At 38.3% G+C, this 16,576-nt stretch overlaps 1 protein-coding gene across 1 annotated transcript; it reads right to left on the bottom strand.

The window, feature by feature from the left end:
• Positions 1-450: 450 nt before the first annotated feature.
• On the bottom strand, positions 451-2,328 carry LOC102264483 (RNA polymerase II elongation factor ELL2). The gene has a single exon (XM_005897915.1). It carries the CDS (start codon positions 2,326-2,328, stop codon positions 451-453), a length of 1,878 nt encoding a protein of 625 aa, XP_005897977.1.
• Positions 2,329-16,576: the final 14,248 nt, after the last annotated feature.

Below are 16,576 nucleotides of genomic sequence, written 5' to 3' on the forward strand. Positions count from 1 at the left end.
TATCCATTGCTCATTATAAGCTTTTATTTTTTAAATGTGTACAAGTTTGTTTCAAAGTCACTGGATCCTCAGATGTTTTGAAAAGAACAAAAAGAATGAAAACAAATTTTGAGGTAGAAAAGAACAGATGAAACAGCTTCAGAAGTACATAAAAGGCAAAATAAAATAAAAAGTAAATGATAAGAATAAATAAAAGAAACTTAAAAAAAGAAACATAAATCAACATAAAATAAAACAAACTAATCAAATAAAAATAAAGAAACATAAAGCTAATAAAAATAAAATTAAAAAAAAAAAAGAAAAAAGGAAAATTACAATAGTACTACTGATTGTTTCAACAGCGAGGCTTCATCCTTTTCGAATCTTAGAGTTAGTAACTTGAAATTTTAAATAAATAAGCTTACATTTATTTACTCTGGTTCTAGAACTATTCTCAGGCTATGACTGTATTCACTGCTGGTCATAATTATTTATCAGCTCTCTAATGTGAGCCAGCTTGTTATAGAGATATTGGCATCTGAGTTTTTCTTTAAAATAATTATGATTCATCCGTTTCATCTTCTGATATTCTAGTGAGATTTTTTTATTAATATCTTCATATTCTCTTGAATCTGGAGGAAACTTCTCCTTTTGTGAAGTTAGATAAACAAATATTTTAGAAAAAGGCATCAACGTTTCATGCAAGGCCTTATATTCCTCATAATCTACTCTAAATTCCTTCTCATAACGCTCACGTTGCTCAGAGGAAGTTATAGTGACGTAGCTAGTCAGAAAATCTGGAAGCTCAGATGTTGAACAAGTCTTCCCAGTGGGAGTGCAAACCTTTGCAACTTCTTCACTTGAATTTGGTTTTGCACCTTCATCTTGTCTTTCACTATCTGTCTGCTGTTTCTCCAAAATCTTAATACTGCACTCTTTGCGTTTTGCTTTATATTCTGTAAATTTGTATTTGAATTCCTCACTAGTCAGTGAATGCTGTTTCTCCATATGCTTCGGATACTTCATTGTAACCGAAATAGAGGTTACTTTTTGCAGAGAGTGTTTACTCTGTTGGCACTCAAAAATTCTACTGCTTTGACTAAACCTGTCAACAGGTGGGTCTTGAGTCTCAGGTCCTTCTGTAATGCTAGAATAACTACACTTAGAATAGACAGGCTGAAGATAATTTGAAGTCGGAAGGTGGATGTTGGACAATGTTGGAGAGCTAAGATTGGTGGTAGATTCAGAGTATGGTGGGTGACCCATGGCAGATATTTCACTAGTGTTATTCAAACAATCACTTGATGCTGGCTGTTGTTTAGTTGTCAGGTGAGATATTCTAACTTTTTTGTTCTTTGAATAATCAATGTCAGCTGAATTGTAAAGTTGTTCCTGAGAATGAAAAGATATTTCATCTGTACTAGAATCTGTAGAAAATTGTGGATGGTCGGTGCCAGTAACATTGAGAAGTGGATGTACTTTTCTGGAAAGCACTAACTCCAATGTCTGCCTGTCCACCTCACTGTACCCAGGCCAGTCTTTATGGAGCTCTTTAAAAACACAATTCTTTAAAGAATATGAACGATTCTGAGTATTCAGATGAGCTACTTCCTGCAAAATTTTTCCAAGGGAGTCCATCTCCTCTTCAGTCATTCCATCTCTCTGAAGTCGAACAAGAAGTTCATGTTTCTTGTAGTCCTTCAGTGCTAATAAGTGAATTACCCTGTCCCGATAGGTTCGCGCATGAACACTATAGGGCACACGTGATTTACGGATTGTGTAAGCCAGGTTAATAGGAGTTGTTCTTTTTCTCTCAGGCACTGGATCTGGAGTGACTTGAGGTGCTTTCCGAATTGGCATTGTATTTGCTACATATGGTCTTATGTATTTCTGTTTGTTGTAGGGTTTCTTGTCTGCCTGGCTTTTTCTCACTTGCATCAAGAGCTCAGAGTAGATTGCTGTACAGTCCGTCTCGTTTTCTTGCATCTGATACAAGCAACTGGGCTGTAAAGGATAACAGCTGGAGACATCTTGTTGCATATGGTCTTGATGGTTGTCTTTATTCACATTTGACAACTGAAGGTGAAACCTGTATCCTTCAGTAGGTGAATTGTCTGGGGGAATTTTCATAAGCTCTGGGAGTCCTTGGAACGGAAGATAAGTCTGAGGCATTACTGAGTTTCCATGGTTGCCACAGGAATCAGTTGCCTGAATGGCTGGCCTAGGAAGCTGCCTGAGTAGCACAGAGCCATGGGCTTGCCTTGGCTCTGTACCCTCTGCCTCATCCACTGCCACCGCTCTTTCCTGAAGCACCACTTTCCCCACTTCTCTGCCTCCGGAAGCTTTCATATAGTCATATCTGTAAAGATCAAAGTTTACACAGTAAAATACTTCAGAAAAGAATGCCTTTCTTTGGCTGAAAATGTTTCTCTTAGGCTGTTGTTTATAAAACTAAGAGACTTTTCACCCATGTAACAAAAGCAAGAAGTGCCTGGTTGACATAGAACTTGGAGAGGTAAATGTGGTGGAAAGATCTAATCACTCTCCTATGTTCTTCCTTTCACATTTTTCATTCCTCTTCAGGAGGAACTGTTAACCTTAAGTGGAAAGTGCTGAATTATTCTCTGAGCTCAGTACATAATCTCTTCCCAGTAAACCCAACATCAAGTAGAAGTACTTAATGGGAGGATTAACAGAGGTCTCAAGCTTATGGAAACTAGAGAGGGCTTCCACATAATATAATTAACATTAATTTCTCCTTGCATTTACTCTGACATGCACGTGGGCTGTTGAATCCTCCTTGGGATTGGAGCCTGCCCTATCAACAGGTGATCTCACTTGATAGCTAAACACACTATTTTGTTTAAATAGTGGGTAAAAGCCAACAGTTTAGAGGTGCTCATTTCTCTTTCTCAACTAACCATCACCAGTGAATAGAAGGAATTTTCAGCTCCTTAGCTTGCCTCTTCTGCCCATTATTCTGCTTATTTGCATTCTTCCTAAAGATGATCCTCAACAGATCACAGGGTTACCCAGGTAAAATTGCCCATGCTGAAAGAAATCTTGCAGCCACTCATGCTAGAGATGTACAGTGGAATTACAGAATGCACACAGATTATAAGAAATTCCAACCAGTTCCAACAAATTTCACCCTAAAAAATATAAGGCACAATTCTCCCTCCTCAATGTCTTCACATTCCTAGCCCATCTTATTCTCAGATTTGTCAACCTTTACTGATGGCAGCATCTTTCACCTTATCACACAACTAGAAAACCTCAACGTCATCTTCTGCTACTCCCTCAAATATACTTCTCATTAATTTCCCTCCAAAACAATTATTAAGCCACCAAATACATCATTCATCCAATAGATAGTTATCTAATATCTATCATGTGCCCAACAGTACTCTAGATGTTTGGGAATATGACAATGAACAAAACAGAAGCAAACAAAAATCCTTGTTCTCATACTGCTTACATTCTTACCAAGTCTTTCTGCATAACATTCAAATCCACCCCTTCCTCTCCCACACTACAGCTATTGTCATAATTTAGGCCAAAAGTATCTTATCCAACATCATGTCCTCTCTTCCTAACTTGATTTCTTGCCTGCCATCTTTTCTTCTTTCTGTCTTCAAAATATCAACTATGATTCCAATCAACTGTACTCTAAAACAAGTCATAGTTCTCATTACTTAGAGAGTAAAATTAATGAAAATGTGCTCAATATCACTAATTATCAGGGAAATGCAAATCAAATCACAATGAGCACCTCAGACCTGTCAGAATAGCTATCATCTAAAAGACAAGAGATAACAAGTGTTGGTCAGGATGTGTGGAAAAATGAACACTCATGAACTGTTGGTGGGACCATAAATTGGTACAATTACAATGAATGACAGTATGGAAGTTCCTTAATCAGTTAAAAATAGAACTACCATGTGATTCAGCAATCCCACTCCTGGGTATATAGTCAAAGGAAATATGAACGAGATCTCAAAGATATATCTCCACTCCCATGTCCATTGCAGCATTGTTCACAAAAGCAAAAACATAGAAACAACCTAAATGTCCATCATTTGTTGAGCAAATGAGGGCATCATCAATACTCTCTACTTGTGTCATTCATATTAGGTTTAGCCCATTAAATTTCTACTCATCCATCCATATGACCTTCCTCTACTCAAAACTACTTCCCTTCATGACAGTCCCAAAGCACAGTGGATCTATGAAAAACACCACACATCTTATCATTTATTACTCATGTGTCTGTCTCCTCTACTAAATTCTGATTCCATACCTGTGGCAACTACATTCTACACAAATTTGCATGATCCTTTTTTTTTTTGTCCCTAGTACCTCCCTCTAGAATTAGCAGGTGCAAAGTAGAAGGCACTCTCTAAAATATTTGTCAAAAGAATGAATAATAGTACCTTTGCTTTTCTCCTGGAAAAAATATATTACTGTCACACCAAGAGGTTAGATTAAGTCTGTTAATGACAGTGAGATGTTCTGTTCCTCTTTAAGAATTTTTTCATGTTCTTGTTAATGTCCCAGTATTTTTGTATTTTAGAAAGTGAAATCACTGTTGCAGGGAGAATGCAAAATACTTCAGAAAAATCAATTAACTACTGAAATATATTCAGCCATATAATGTTATAGTGTACGTACAAATGCTTTTTTTTTTAATTCTTCTTGGAGACCTCTAGTAGGCACAGAAAGTAATAATATATCCTTCACTATCTTTATGCAAAATCTGGAAGAATAAAATACTTCTAGGATAGTTCTATTCCCACAGGAAATAACAACAACAAAATATTACTTAGTAAGAGACTGGAAAGGGAGGCATAAATATCAAAATAGTACTAACAGATATAAAAGAAGACTTGAAAACATGAAGAAAGATTTCATGATTTCTGAAAAGATAACTGAATATTGTAAAGATGTCAAATATTTCCAAATTATTACATGCATTTAGTAAAATCACAATAAAAACTTCAGCAGGATAATTTTCTTTAAATCTATCAAAATTATTATAAAATTCAACTGCAAGAAGAGTGAAAAGAATTTCCACAAGGGAGCTGATAACATGAAGCTACAATAATACAGTAAAGAACTATCATAACACTTTGAAAATGAGTAGAAGTGAACAGATATCTGAGATAGCCCAAGAATTTATTTAATAAATCATTTAAAAGACCACCAGTAATCAATGTAGAAGGGTAGATCATTGCATGAACACTGCTTAAACAAGTTATCAACATTTTAGAAAAAATACCAAATTGGAGTCTTCTTTCAAAACAATGTAAATTCCAAGGTATCACAGAGTTTAAAAAAAAAAAAAAGCGTAAATATACCGGAAATGCAACATTGTAAATTAACCATAGTTCAATACAAATAGTGTTAAAATAATAATAAATAAATGTTCATATACACACAAAATAAAACCATAATATAACAAAAGAATTAGAAATTAAACATACTGGCAACAATAACATAGAAAAAAAATGAGCATAATTTATTGCATACACAATAATTGTCATATTAAAGTACACTAAAATTCTATCTCATCAAGGTCAAAAATTGGTATCAAAGTAAAGAAAGCTTGAGAAATAAAACTAGATTTCTCTGGAGGCACACAGGACTGTATAATAATTGCAATCCAAGTAGGAATGCTGAAAAGTTATTTGTATAGGCTTTAAGAAAAAGCTAATCGATCAAATTATTGAATACTATCCTAACTTTCTTATTAAGTAGGTAGCAGTAATAAATTATATTCTAAAAATTGACTTTCTCTTCCAGAGGTCCCAAGATGGTGGAGGAATAGGAGAGACCACTTTTCCCCCAACAAATTCATCAAAAGATCATTTGAAAGTTGAGCAACTTCCACAAAACAACTTCTGAATGCTGGCAGAGGACACTAGGCTCCCAGAAAGGCAGTCCAATCTCTTCAAGAGGAGGTAGTACAAAATATAAAAGACAAAAACAGAGACACAAAATTTAGTGACAGAGACTCATCCTGGGGAGGGAGTCGTGAGGAGGAAAAGTTTCCACACAGTAGGAGATCCTCTCACAGGTGTATGTAGGGGGAGTTTTGGAATCTCAGAGGGCAACATAACCAGGAGGAGAAAAAAAAAAAAAAAGCACAGAATACACACCTAACCACAACCACTAGGGGAGACAGAAAAGTGGCTCAGTTGCTTGTGTCCACCACCAGTGAGTGGGGACTGGGCAAGGAGGTGCACACTCAATCATCAGTCCTTAGGGTAAGGACCAGGCCTGAATGCCATGAGGACAATCTGAGGGAGTAATGTGAGACAGCAACCCAAACCCTGGGATCACCAGAGAGACAAAAATAAAGGATCATTTCCACAAAAGGCTCTAAGGCCTCATGATGACCCCTGGTGGACTCACAGAACAAAGGATTGAGCAAACTGGCTGCCATATAGGGCCCTACCTCCTGGAAGCAGAGAGGCAGTTGTGCAACAGCCAGAGCTAGAAGGCAAGGGGCTGTGGCAATCTTGTCCCAAGAGACTGCATCTTCCACCAAACTGTGAGCAGGCTCCCAGTTGCTAACCATATCTTCCTAGGATCCTGGACAGTTGACATCTGCCAGGAGTGTCAGAGCCTGAGATGAGCCCCCAGAAAAGACATGGCACACCTGGGACTCTGCTCTCGTGGCACACCCAGGAAACTGAGTGGCCAGGACCAGGGAGGTGAATAAGATGCATGGCCCACCTGGGACAGTGCACTTGCCAAGCACTCAGTCAACTGAGCTGTACAGAGCTGGGAAGGGCACAAAATGCACAGCCCATCTGGGTCTGTGCCCCTGTGGAGCACATGAGAACTGGACTGCTTAGTCCTGAGAACTGCATGAAATGCAGGGCCCACTTGGGACAGTGCCCCTGCAGAGTACCCTGGAGCCTGACCAGTGTAGACCTGGGAAGTACACACTTCATTGGGCTGTGGCAAACCTGGTGTGGTCCATCCACTGCGAACACTACCCACACATGCCAGTGGTATTTGTTTGCAGTGTTCCTCCCTCCCCACAACACAATTGAACAAGTGAGTCTAAATAAGTGGCCACCTTCAGCCCCTAGTGTCAGGGCAGAAATTAGAAACAGAAGAGACTTGCAAACAGAGGAAGCCAAAATAAACAAAGAAGGGGGAACTGCTCTGGAAGTGACAGATGTATCAGATTAAAACCCTGCATTTAATACTGGAGATTGTGCATTTGAGGGGCACCTATAGACCTTGAGAACAAGTACAAGCTGGAACAAGAGACTATCTGACACTGAACTGACCCCACACTGCCCACAACAGCTCCAGAGAAATTCCTAGATATATTTTTACTATTATCACTTACTAATTTTTTAAAATTTAGTTCTTTATTACTTCTTTAACTTTCATTTTTATAGCTTACTATTACCTATCCAAAAAAAACCTATTTTTTAAAACAAATTCCACATATTTTAAAAATTGTTTGTGATTATGTTTTGTATTTTTTATGTTGTATTTTTGAGAGTCTAACATTTATTCTAGGTTTTTAATCTCTGCTTCTTGACATTTCTTTATCAATCTTTTACCTCTAAGAATCTAATTTTCAGTATCAATTTTCCCTGAGGGATTTGATAACCAACTTGATTGCTCTCTCCCCTTTTGACTCTCCCTTTTCTACTCCAGGTCACCTCTATCTCCTTCCTTCCTCTTCTCTTCTCTATATAACTCTGTGGATCTCTCTGGGTGTTCCTGGTTGTGGAGAATTGTTTTGCAAATAACCTAGGGGTTTTATCTTCTAGGCTATATGGATGGAGAAGTCTTGAGGCTACTGCAGGAGGAGGACTGAAAGCCAGAAGCAGGAGGCTTAATTACAAAACTTTAGAACGTCAGAGAACTCCTGACTCCAAGTAACATTAATAGACAAGAGCTCACTCAAAAGTCTCCACACCTACACTGAAACCAAGCTACAGTCAAGAGCCAACAAGTACCAGTGAAAGACACACCATGCTAATTCTCCAGTAAAACAGGAACACAACCCTGAACATGAAAAGATGGGCTGCCCAAAGCCATGCCAAACCTATAGACATCCCGAAACTCACTACTTGATACATTACTGCACTCCAGAGAGAATACATCCAGCTGCATCCACCAGAACACAGACACAAGCTTCCCCAACCAGAAACCCCTGACCAGCCACTAGTGCAACCCCACCCACAGGGAGCAGACTCCACAATTAAGGGGAACCATGAACTTACAGCTTGCAGAAATAGAACCCCAAACACAGTAATCCAAACAAAATGAAAAGACAGAGAAATATTCAGCAGGTGAAGGAACATGATAAAAACCCACCAAACCAAACAAAAGAGGAGGAGATACGGAATATATCTGAAAAAGAATTCAGAATAATGATAGTAAAGATGATTCAAAATCTTGAAAGCAAAATGGGGTTACAGATAAATAGACTAGAGACAAGGATTGAGAAGATGCAAGAATGTTTAGCAAGGACCTAGAAGAAATAATGAAGAATCAATCAATAATGAATAATGCAATAACTGAGATCAAAAGCACTCTGGAGGGAACCAACAGGAGAATAACTGAGACAGAAGAGAGGAAAATTGAGGTGGAAGAGAATGATGGAAATAAGTGAAATAGAGAGGAAAAAAGAATTAAAAGAAATGAAGACAACCTCACAGACTTCTGGGAAAATGTTAAACACCACAACATTCAAATCATAGGTGTCCCACAAAAAGACACAAAGAAAGGGCATGAGAAAATACTTGAGGAGATAATAGTTGAAAACCTCTCTAATATGGGGAAGAAAATAGCCACCCAAGCCCAAGAAATGCAAAGAGTGCCAAACAGGATAATCCCAGGGTGAAACACCCAAAGACACACATTAATCAAACTAACAAAGATCAAACACACATAGTAAAAGCAGCAAGGGAAAAGCAACAAATAACACACAAGGGGATCCCCATGAGGATAACAGCTGATCTTTCAATAGAAACCCTTCAGGCCAGCAGGGAATGGAAGGACATACTAAAACTGATGAAAGAAAATCCTACAACCAAGATTTTTTGCAGACAAGAAAAAGCTGAGAGAATTCAGCACCACCAAACCAGCTCTTCAACAAAAGATAAAGGATTTTCTCTAGACAGAAAACACAGACAAGGTTTACAAAAATGAACCCAAAACAACAAAGTCAATGGTAAAGGGATGCTACTGCTGCTGCTAAGTTGCTTTAGTCGTGTCCGACTTTGTGCGACCCCATAGACAGCAGCCCACCAGGCTCTGCCATCACTGGGACTCTCCAGGCAAGAACACTGGAGTGGGTTGCCATTTCTTTCTCTAATGCATGAAAGTGAAAAGTGAAAGTGAAGTCGCTCTGTCATGTCTGACTCTTAGCGACCCCATGGGCTGCAGCCTACCAGGCTCCTCCATCCATGGGATTTTCCAGGCAAGAGTACTGGAGTAGGGTGCCATTGCCTTCTCTGGGTAAAGGGATAATACTTATCAATAATTACCTTAAACATAAACGGGTTACATGCTCCAACCAAAAGACAAAGACTACCCGAATGGATACAAAAACAAGACCCCTTTATATGCTGTCCACAAGAGACCCACCTCAAACCTAGTGACACATACAGACTGAAAGCAAAGGGCTGGAAAAACTTATTTCATGAAAATGGGGAGCAAAAGAAGGCAGGAGTAGCAATACTCATATCAGATAAAATAGACTTTGAAATAAAGACCGTGATAAGAGACAGAGAGGGACACTATGTAATGATCAAAGGATTAATCCAAGAAGAAGATATAACAATTATAAATATATATGAACACCTCAATACACAGGGCAAATGCTAACAAGTGTATAAGGGGAAATTAACAGTGACACAATAATAATGGGGGACTTTAATACCTCACTCACAACTTTAGATAGTTCAACCAAACAGAAAATTAGCAAGGAAACACAATCTCTAAATGATACAATGGATGAGTTAGACTTAATTTATATCTATAGGGCATTTCACCCCAAAACAATGGAATTCTATTTTTTCTCACATGCACAAGGAACATTCTCCAGGATAGATCACATCCTGGGCCATAAATTTAGCTTTGGTAAAATTTTAAAAATTGAAATCATTTCAAGCATCTTTTCTGATCATATGGTGGTAAGATTAGATATCAACTACAGGAAAAATCCAGTCCATTCTGAAGGAGATCAGCCCTGGGATTTCTTTGGAAGGAATGATGCTAAAGCTGAAACTCCAGTACTTTGGCCACCTCATGCAAAGAGTTGACTCATTGGAAAAGACTCTGATGCTGGGAGGGATTGGGGGCAGGAGGAGAAGGGGACGACCAAGGATGAGATGGCTGGATGGCATCACTGACTCGATGGATGTGAGTCTGGGTGAACGCTGGGAGTTAGTGATGGACAAGGAGGCCTGGTGTGCTGCGATTCATGGGGTTGCAAGGAGTCGACATGACTGAGCGACTGAACTGAACTGAACTGACAGGAAAAAAAACTATTAAAAATACAAACATATGAAGGCTAAACAACACACTTCTGAATAACCAACAGATCACAGAAGAAATCAAAAGGGAAATCAAATTATGCATATAAACAAATGAAAATGAAACCACAACAACCCAAAACATATGGGATTCAGTAAATGCAGTGTTAAGAGGGAGGTCCATAGTGATACCAGTCTACCTCAAGAACAAGAGAAACATCAAATAAACAACCTAACTTTACAACTAAAGCAACTAGAAAAAGAAGAAAAGAACTCCAAAGTTAGTAGAAGGAAAGAAATAATAAAAATCAGACCAGAAATAAGTGAAAAAGAAATGAAGGAGACTATAGTAAAAATCAGCAAAACCAAAAGCTGGTTATTTGAGAAGATAAATAAAATAGACAAACTGTTAGCCAGACTCATCAAGAGAAAAAGGGAGAAGAATCAAATCAATAAAATTAGAAATGAAAATGGAGAAAACATAACAGACAACACAGAAATACAAAAGATCATAAGAGACTACTATGAGCAATTTGGGAGATATGGACAAATTCTTAGAAAAGTATAACCTTCCAAAACTGAACCAGGAAGAAAGAAAATCTTAACAGACCCATCACAAGCATGGGAATCGAAGCTATAATTAAAAATCTTCCAAATATACAAAAGCCCAGGACCAGATGGCTTCTCAGGTGAATTCTACCAAAAATTTAGAGAAGAGCTAAAACCTATCCTACTCAAAATCTTCCAGAAAATTGCAGAGGAAGGTAAACTGGCAAACTCATTCTATGAGGCCACCATTACCTTAATACCAAAACCAGACAAAGATGCCCCCCAAAAAGAAAACTACAGGCCAATATCACTGATGAACATAGGTGCAAAAAATTCTGAACAAAATTCTAGTAAACAGAATCCAACAACATAGTTAAAAAATCATACACCATGACCATGTGGGCTTTATCCCAGGGACACAAGGATTTTTCACTATTCACAGATCAGTCAATGTGATACACCATATTAACAAATTAAAAGACAAAAAACATATGATTATCTCAATAGATGCAAAGAAAGCCTTTGACAAAATTGAAAACCCATTTATGATATAAAACTCTCCAGAAAGCAGGCATAGAAGGAGTATACCTCAACATAACAAAAGCCATATATGAAAAACCCACAGCAAACATTATCCTCAATGGCAAAAATTTTAAACCATTTTCTCTAAAATCAAAAAAAAGACAAGGGTGCCCACTCTCACCACTATTATTCAACATAGTTTTGGAAGTCCCAGCCATAGCAATCAGAGAAGAAAATGAAGTAAAAGGAGTCCAGATTGGAAAAGAAGTAAACTATCACTCTTTGCAGATGACATGATCCTCTATATAGAAAACACTAAAGACACCACCAGAAAATTACTAGAGCTAATAAATGAATATAGTAAAGTTGCAGGATATAAAGTTAACACACAGAAATCCCTTGCATTCCTATACACTTACAATGAGAAAACAGAAAGAGAATTTAATGAAATAATCCCACTCACCATTGCAAGAAAAAGAATAAAATACTTAGGAAAAATTTTACATAAAGAAAAGATCTACATATGTAAAAAACTATACAACACTGAAGAAAGAAATCAAAGATGACACAAATCGATGGAGAAATATATCATGTTCTTGCTTCGGAAGATTCAATATAGTGAAAATGAGTATACTACCCAAAGCAATCTATAGTCAGCGCAATCCCTATCAGGCTACCAAAGGTATTTCTCACAGGACTATAACAAATAATTTCACAATTTGTATGGAAACACATAAAACCTCAAATATCCAAAGCAATCCTGAGAAAGAAGAATGGAACTGGAGGAATCAACCTGCCTGACTTCAGACTACACTACAAAGGTACAGTCATCTAGACAGTATAGTACTGGCACAAAGACAGAAATATAGATCAATGGAACAAAATAGAAAGCCCAGAGATAAACCCACGCACCTATGGACACCTTATCTTCGACAAAGGATGCAAAAATATACAATGGAGAAAAGACAATCTCTTTAACAAGTGGTGCTGGGAAAACTGGTCAACTACTTGTAAAAGAATGAAACTAGAACACTTTCTAACATCATACATAAAAATAAACTCAAAATGGATTAAAGATATAAATGTAAGACTAGATACTATAAAACTCTTATAGGAACAGATAGGCAGGACACTCTCTGACATAAATCACAGCAAGATCCTCTATGAACCACCACCTCCCAGAGTAATGTAAATAAAAACAAAAATAAACAAATAGGACCTAATTAAACTTAAAAGCTTTTGCACAATGAAGGAAACTATAAGTAAGGTGAAAAGGCAGCCTTCTGAATGTGAGAAATTAATACCAAACGAAACAACTGACAAATAATTAACCTCCTAAATATAGAAGCAGCTCATGCAGCTCAATACCAGAAAACTAAACAACCTTATCAAAAAATGGGCCAAAGAACTAAATACACATTTCTCCAAAGACATACAGATGGCTAATACATGAAAAGATGCTCAACATCACTCATTATCAGAGAAATGCAAATCAAAACCACAACGAGGTACCATCTCATGCCAGTCAGAATGGCTGCCATCTAAAAGTCTATAAACAATAAATGCTGGAGAGGATGTGGAGAAAACTTACACTGTTGGTGGAAATGCAAACTAGTACAGCTACTATGGGGAACAGTTGGTGGAAATGCAAACTAGTACAGCTACTATGGGGAACAGTGTGGAGATTCCTTAAAACCTGAAAATAGAATTGCCATATGACCCAGCAAACCCACTGCTATGCATACACACCAAGGAAACCAGAATTGAAAGAAACACATGTACCCCAATGTTCACTGCAGCACTGTTTACAGTAGCTAGGACATGTAAGCAAGTTAGATGTCCATCGGCTGATGAATGGATGAGGTAGTTGTGGTGCATATACACAATGAAATATTACTCAGCTTTAAAAAAGAACACATTTGAGTCAGTTCTAATGAGGTGGATTAAACTGGAGCCTATTATACAGAGTGAAGTAAGTCAGAAAGACAAACACTAGCACAGTATATTAATGCATATATATGGAATTTAGAAAGCTGGTAATGATGACCCTATAGGCAAGACAGCAAAAGAGACACAGATGTAAAGAAGATTTTTGGAGTATGTGGGAGAAGGTAAAGGTGGGACGATTTAAGAGAATAGCATTGAAACATGTATATTACCATATGTAAAATAGATGACCAGGGCAAGTTTGATGCATGAAGCAGGGCACTCAAAGCTGGTGCTCTGGGACAACCCAGAGGGATGGGGTGAAGAGGGATGTGGGAAAGGGTTTCAGGATGGAAGGACACATGTACACCCGTGGTTGATTCATGTCAATTTATAGCAAAAACCACAATATTGTAGAGTAATTATCCAGCATCCAGTTAAAATTAATTATTTTTTTTAATTTAAAAATAATTGAATTTCTCTTAAAGTGTCTAGCTTGCCTTGTTATTACCATGGAATAGATGTTTAGTTCACAAGGCACTGTGTGATTTGTTGAGATGACAAGCAAAATGACTACACATTAATGTGTTTTGAAAGGCAACTAGACAATCACTGTCCCATTCTGGCAAGCCATTCATAATTCTACCCTGCTGCTGCTGCTGCTAAGTCGCTTCAGTCGTGTCTGACTCTGTGCGACCCCATAGATGGCCTCCCACCAGGCTCCGCCGTCTCTGGGATTCTCCAGGCAAGAACACTGGAGTGGGTTGCCATTTCCTTCTCCAATGCATGAAAGTGAAAAGTGAAAGTGAAGTCGCTCAGTTGTGTCTGACTCCCAGAGACCCCATGGACTGCAGCCCACCAGGCTTCTCTGTCCATGGGATTTTCCAGGCAAGAGTACTGGAGTGGGGTGCCATTGCTTTCTCCGATAATTCTACCCTACTCTCCAGCAAATGCTGAAGCAGCTAATATGACAAAACATTATGAATCGATCTTAGTATGCTTTGGTGATGCTTCAAAACCTGCCTTTGACCACCGTGCTTCACTCCAGTCAATCTAACAAGGCTGCCAAACTCTAAACTCTGGGCAGTCCTCTGTAAGAGAGTAGGCACCATGGGGAGCTATTCCTCCCACCTTACATCAGGTATCCTCGATCTTACTGATATCCATCCCATACCATTTACTAGTTTTGTAGTCAAACAGAGTAGTAACCCATTAGATCCTGTCTGAATCATTTGCCAGTTATCAAACCTCTTCAGACCTGGCCTAGTTTAGGACTAAATTCTACCATTTCTCACCTATCCATTGTCCTGATCCAAATTCTGAGCTCCAGGAGAGCTCTACTATCTCCTCCATGTGTCTTCACACTGTTATGAACTTCGTTTGGTACGGAACCAAGTACATTCCTTTCCTTCTAGAACTCTGACATCACAGGGAGCAGCCCCTCTCTAGCATGACTCATCTCCCACCTTAAAGTGAAACCCCCTTTTCCTATAAGATGCTGTTTATCTACAACCCTTTCAAAATGAGCCCACTTCTTTTCTCTGACTCTTTGTACCTATGAGTTGGAAAATTAGAATATTTTCTTCCTTGCTTTCTAGTGATAATAGGAGAACAACTGATTGCATGGGGAGAACAATTGATTGCATGGGGAGCTGTGCCTCCTCCCTTACACCAGGTATCCTAGATCTTACTGATATCCATCCTATATCATTTACTAGTTTTGTAGTCAGAGTAGTAACTAGTTAGATCCAGTCTAAATAATCTGCCAGTGAAACTCCCCTTTCCCATAAAATGCTGCTTTATCTACAACTCTCTCAAAATGAGTCCACTTCTTTTCTCTGACTCTTTGTACCTCATGTTGGAAAATGAGAACATTTCTTTCTTGCTTTCTAGTGTTAGTGATAGGAAAACAATCAATTACTCATTCACTCATGAAGTTACCCCCTCTGGTGAGGTACAAACCAGCTAGTTATAATCCTTATACCATAAAACTCCTAACTCTGGTCTACTCTCTCTGGTGTACTCACAGCACTCTTTTCTCAGGAATATTGGCTTCAGCCATACTGACTTTTCTTTGTTTCCCTGAAACATACCAGTCTCATTCCTGCCTTGAGGACTCTGTATATTCTGGTTCCATGCTGGCTGTATTCTCATTACCAATCTGCCTCCTATGCCTCCACAGACAACTCTCTCTGTCAGCAAAGCCTCTAGTCATTTTTTTTAGTCCCAGTTTAAACACTCTTAATAAAGCATCTATTAGTCAGGGACTCAGCAAGAAACAGATGGCATGTCCAAACTAGAATAATTAAAGAAGTTTAGGTTAACTAAGACACTATATACAGACATGGACATATATAGGCAAATTTCAAGAGACTCCATACCTTAGGGCAACTAACACCACTACAGCAGGAGACAAGGTAGGAGGGAATTAAATGATAAGTGTGACATGGAGAAGCACAGATAGTCAAGGGACAAAACCAGCCCAAGATAGTCATGTGAGGAGGGAGCTAGAGAAATGAATATATCTACCTTTTTATCCTGTCTTGTTCTATTCTACCAGACAATCCCCACTAGCCAAACTCTACCAGAAATTAGAGGACACTGTGTATTCCATACAGGTCAGCTTCCTGTAACAGAGCAGATCTTCACTGATACTCTGGAACAAATCAGTTTTCCCTATTAAACACTATGTAGCACTCTGTATTTATTTTCTTTATAGATAACTAAGTATATATGTTGTCCTTTTAGTAAAAATACTCATCCTTAGGTATTAAATTATTGGAAGGAATTTTATATACTTTATAATATACAATCTATACATTTTGTAATACACAGCCTAATGTTTTAGCTCACAAATATGAATTTGCGACAGCATTCACATTTCTCTTGCTACGTATATACCAGTGAAAGTGAAAGTCACCCAGTCGTGTCTGACTCTTTGTGACCCCATGGACTATACAGTCCATGGAATTTTCCAGGCCAGAATACTGGAGTAGGTAGCCTTCCCCTTCTCCAGGGGATCTTCCCAAACCAAGGATCGAACCCAGGTCTCCTGCATTGCAGGCGTATTCTTTACCAGCTGAGCC

This window comes from Bos mutus, chromosome X (assembly GCF_027580195.1).
Source record: "Bos mutus isolate GX-2022 chromosome X, NWIPB_WYAK_1.1, whole genome shotgun sequence".
NCBI classification, from domain to species: Eukaryota; Metazoa; Chordata; class Mammalia; order Artiodactyla; family Bovidae; genus Bos; species Bos mutus.

Bases quoted from the DNA above. Each gene is read 5' to 3' on its own strand.
- LOC102264483 (XM_005897915.1), bottom strand. From the start codon at position 2,328: ATGAAAGCTTCCGGAGGCAGAGAAGTGGGGAAAGTGGTGCTTCAGGAA.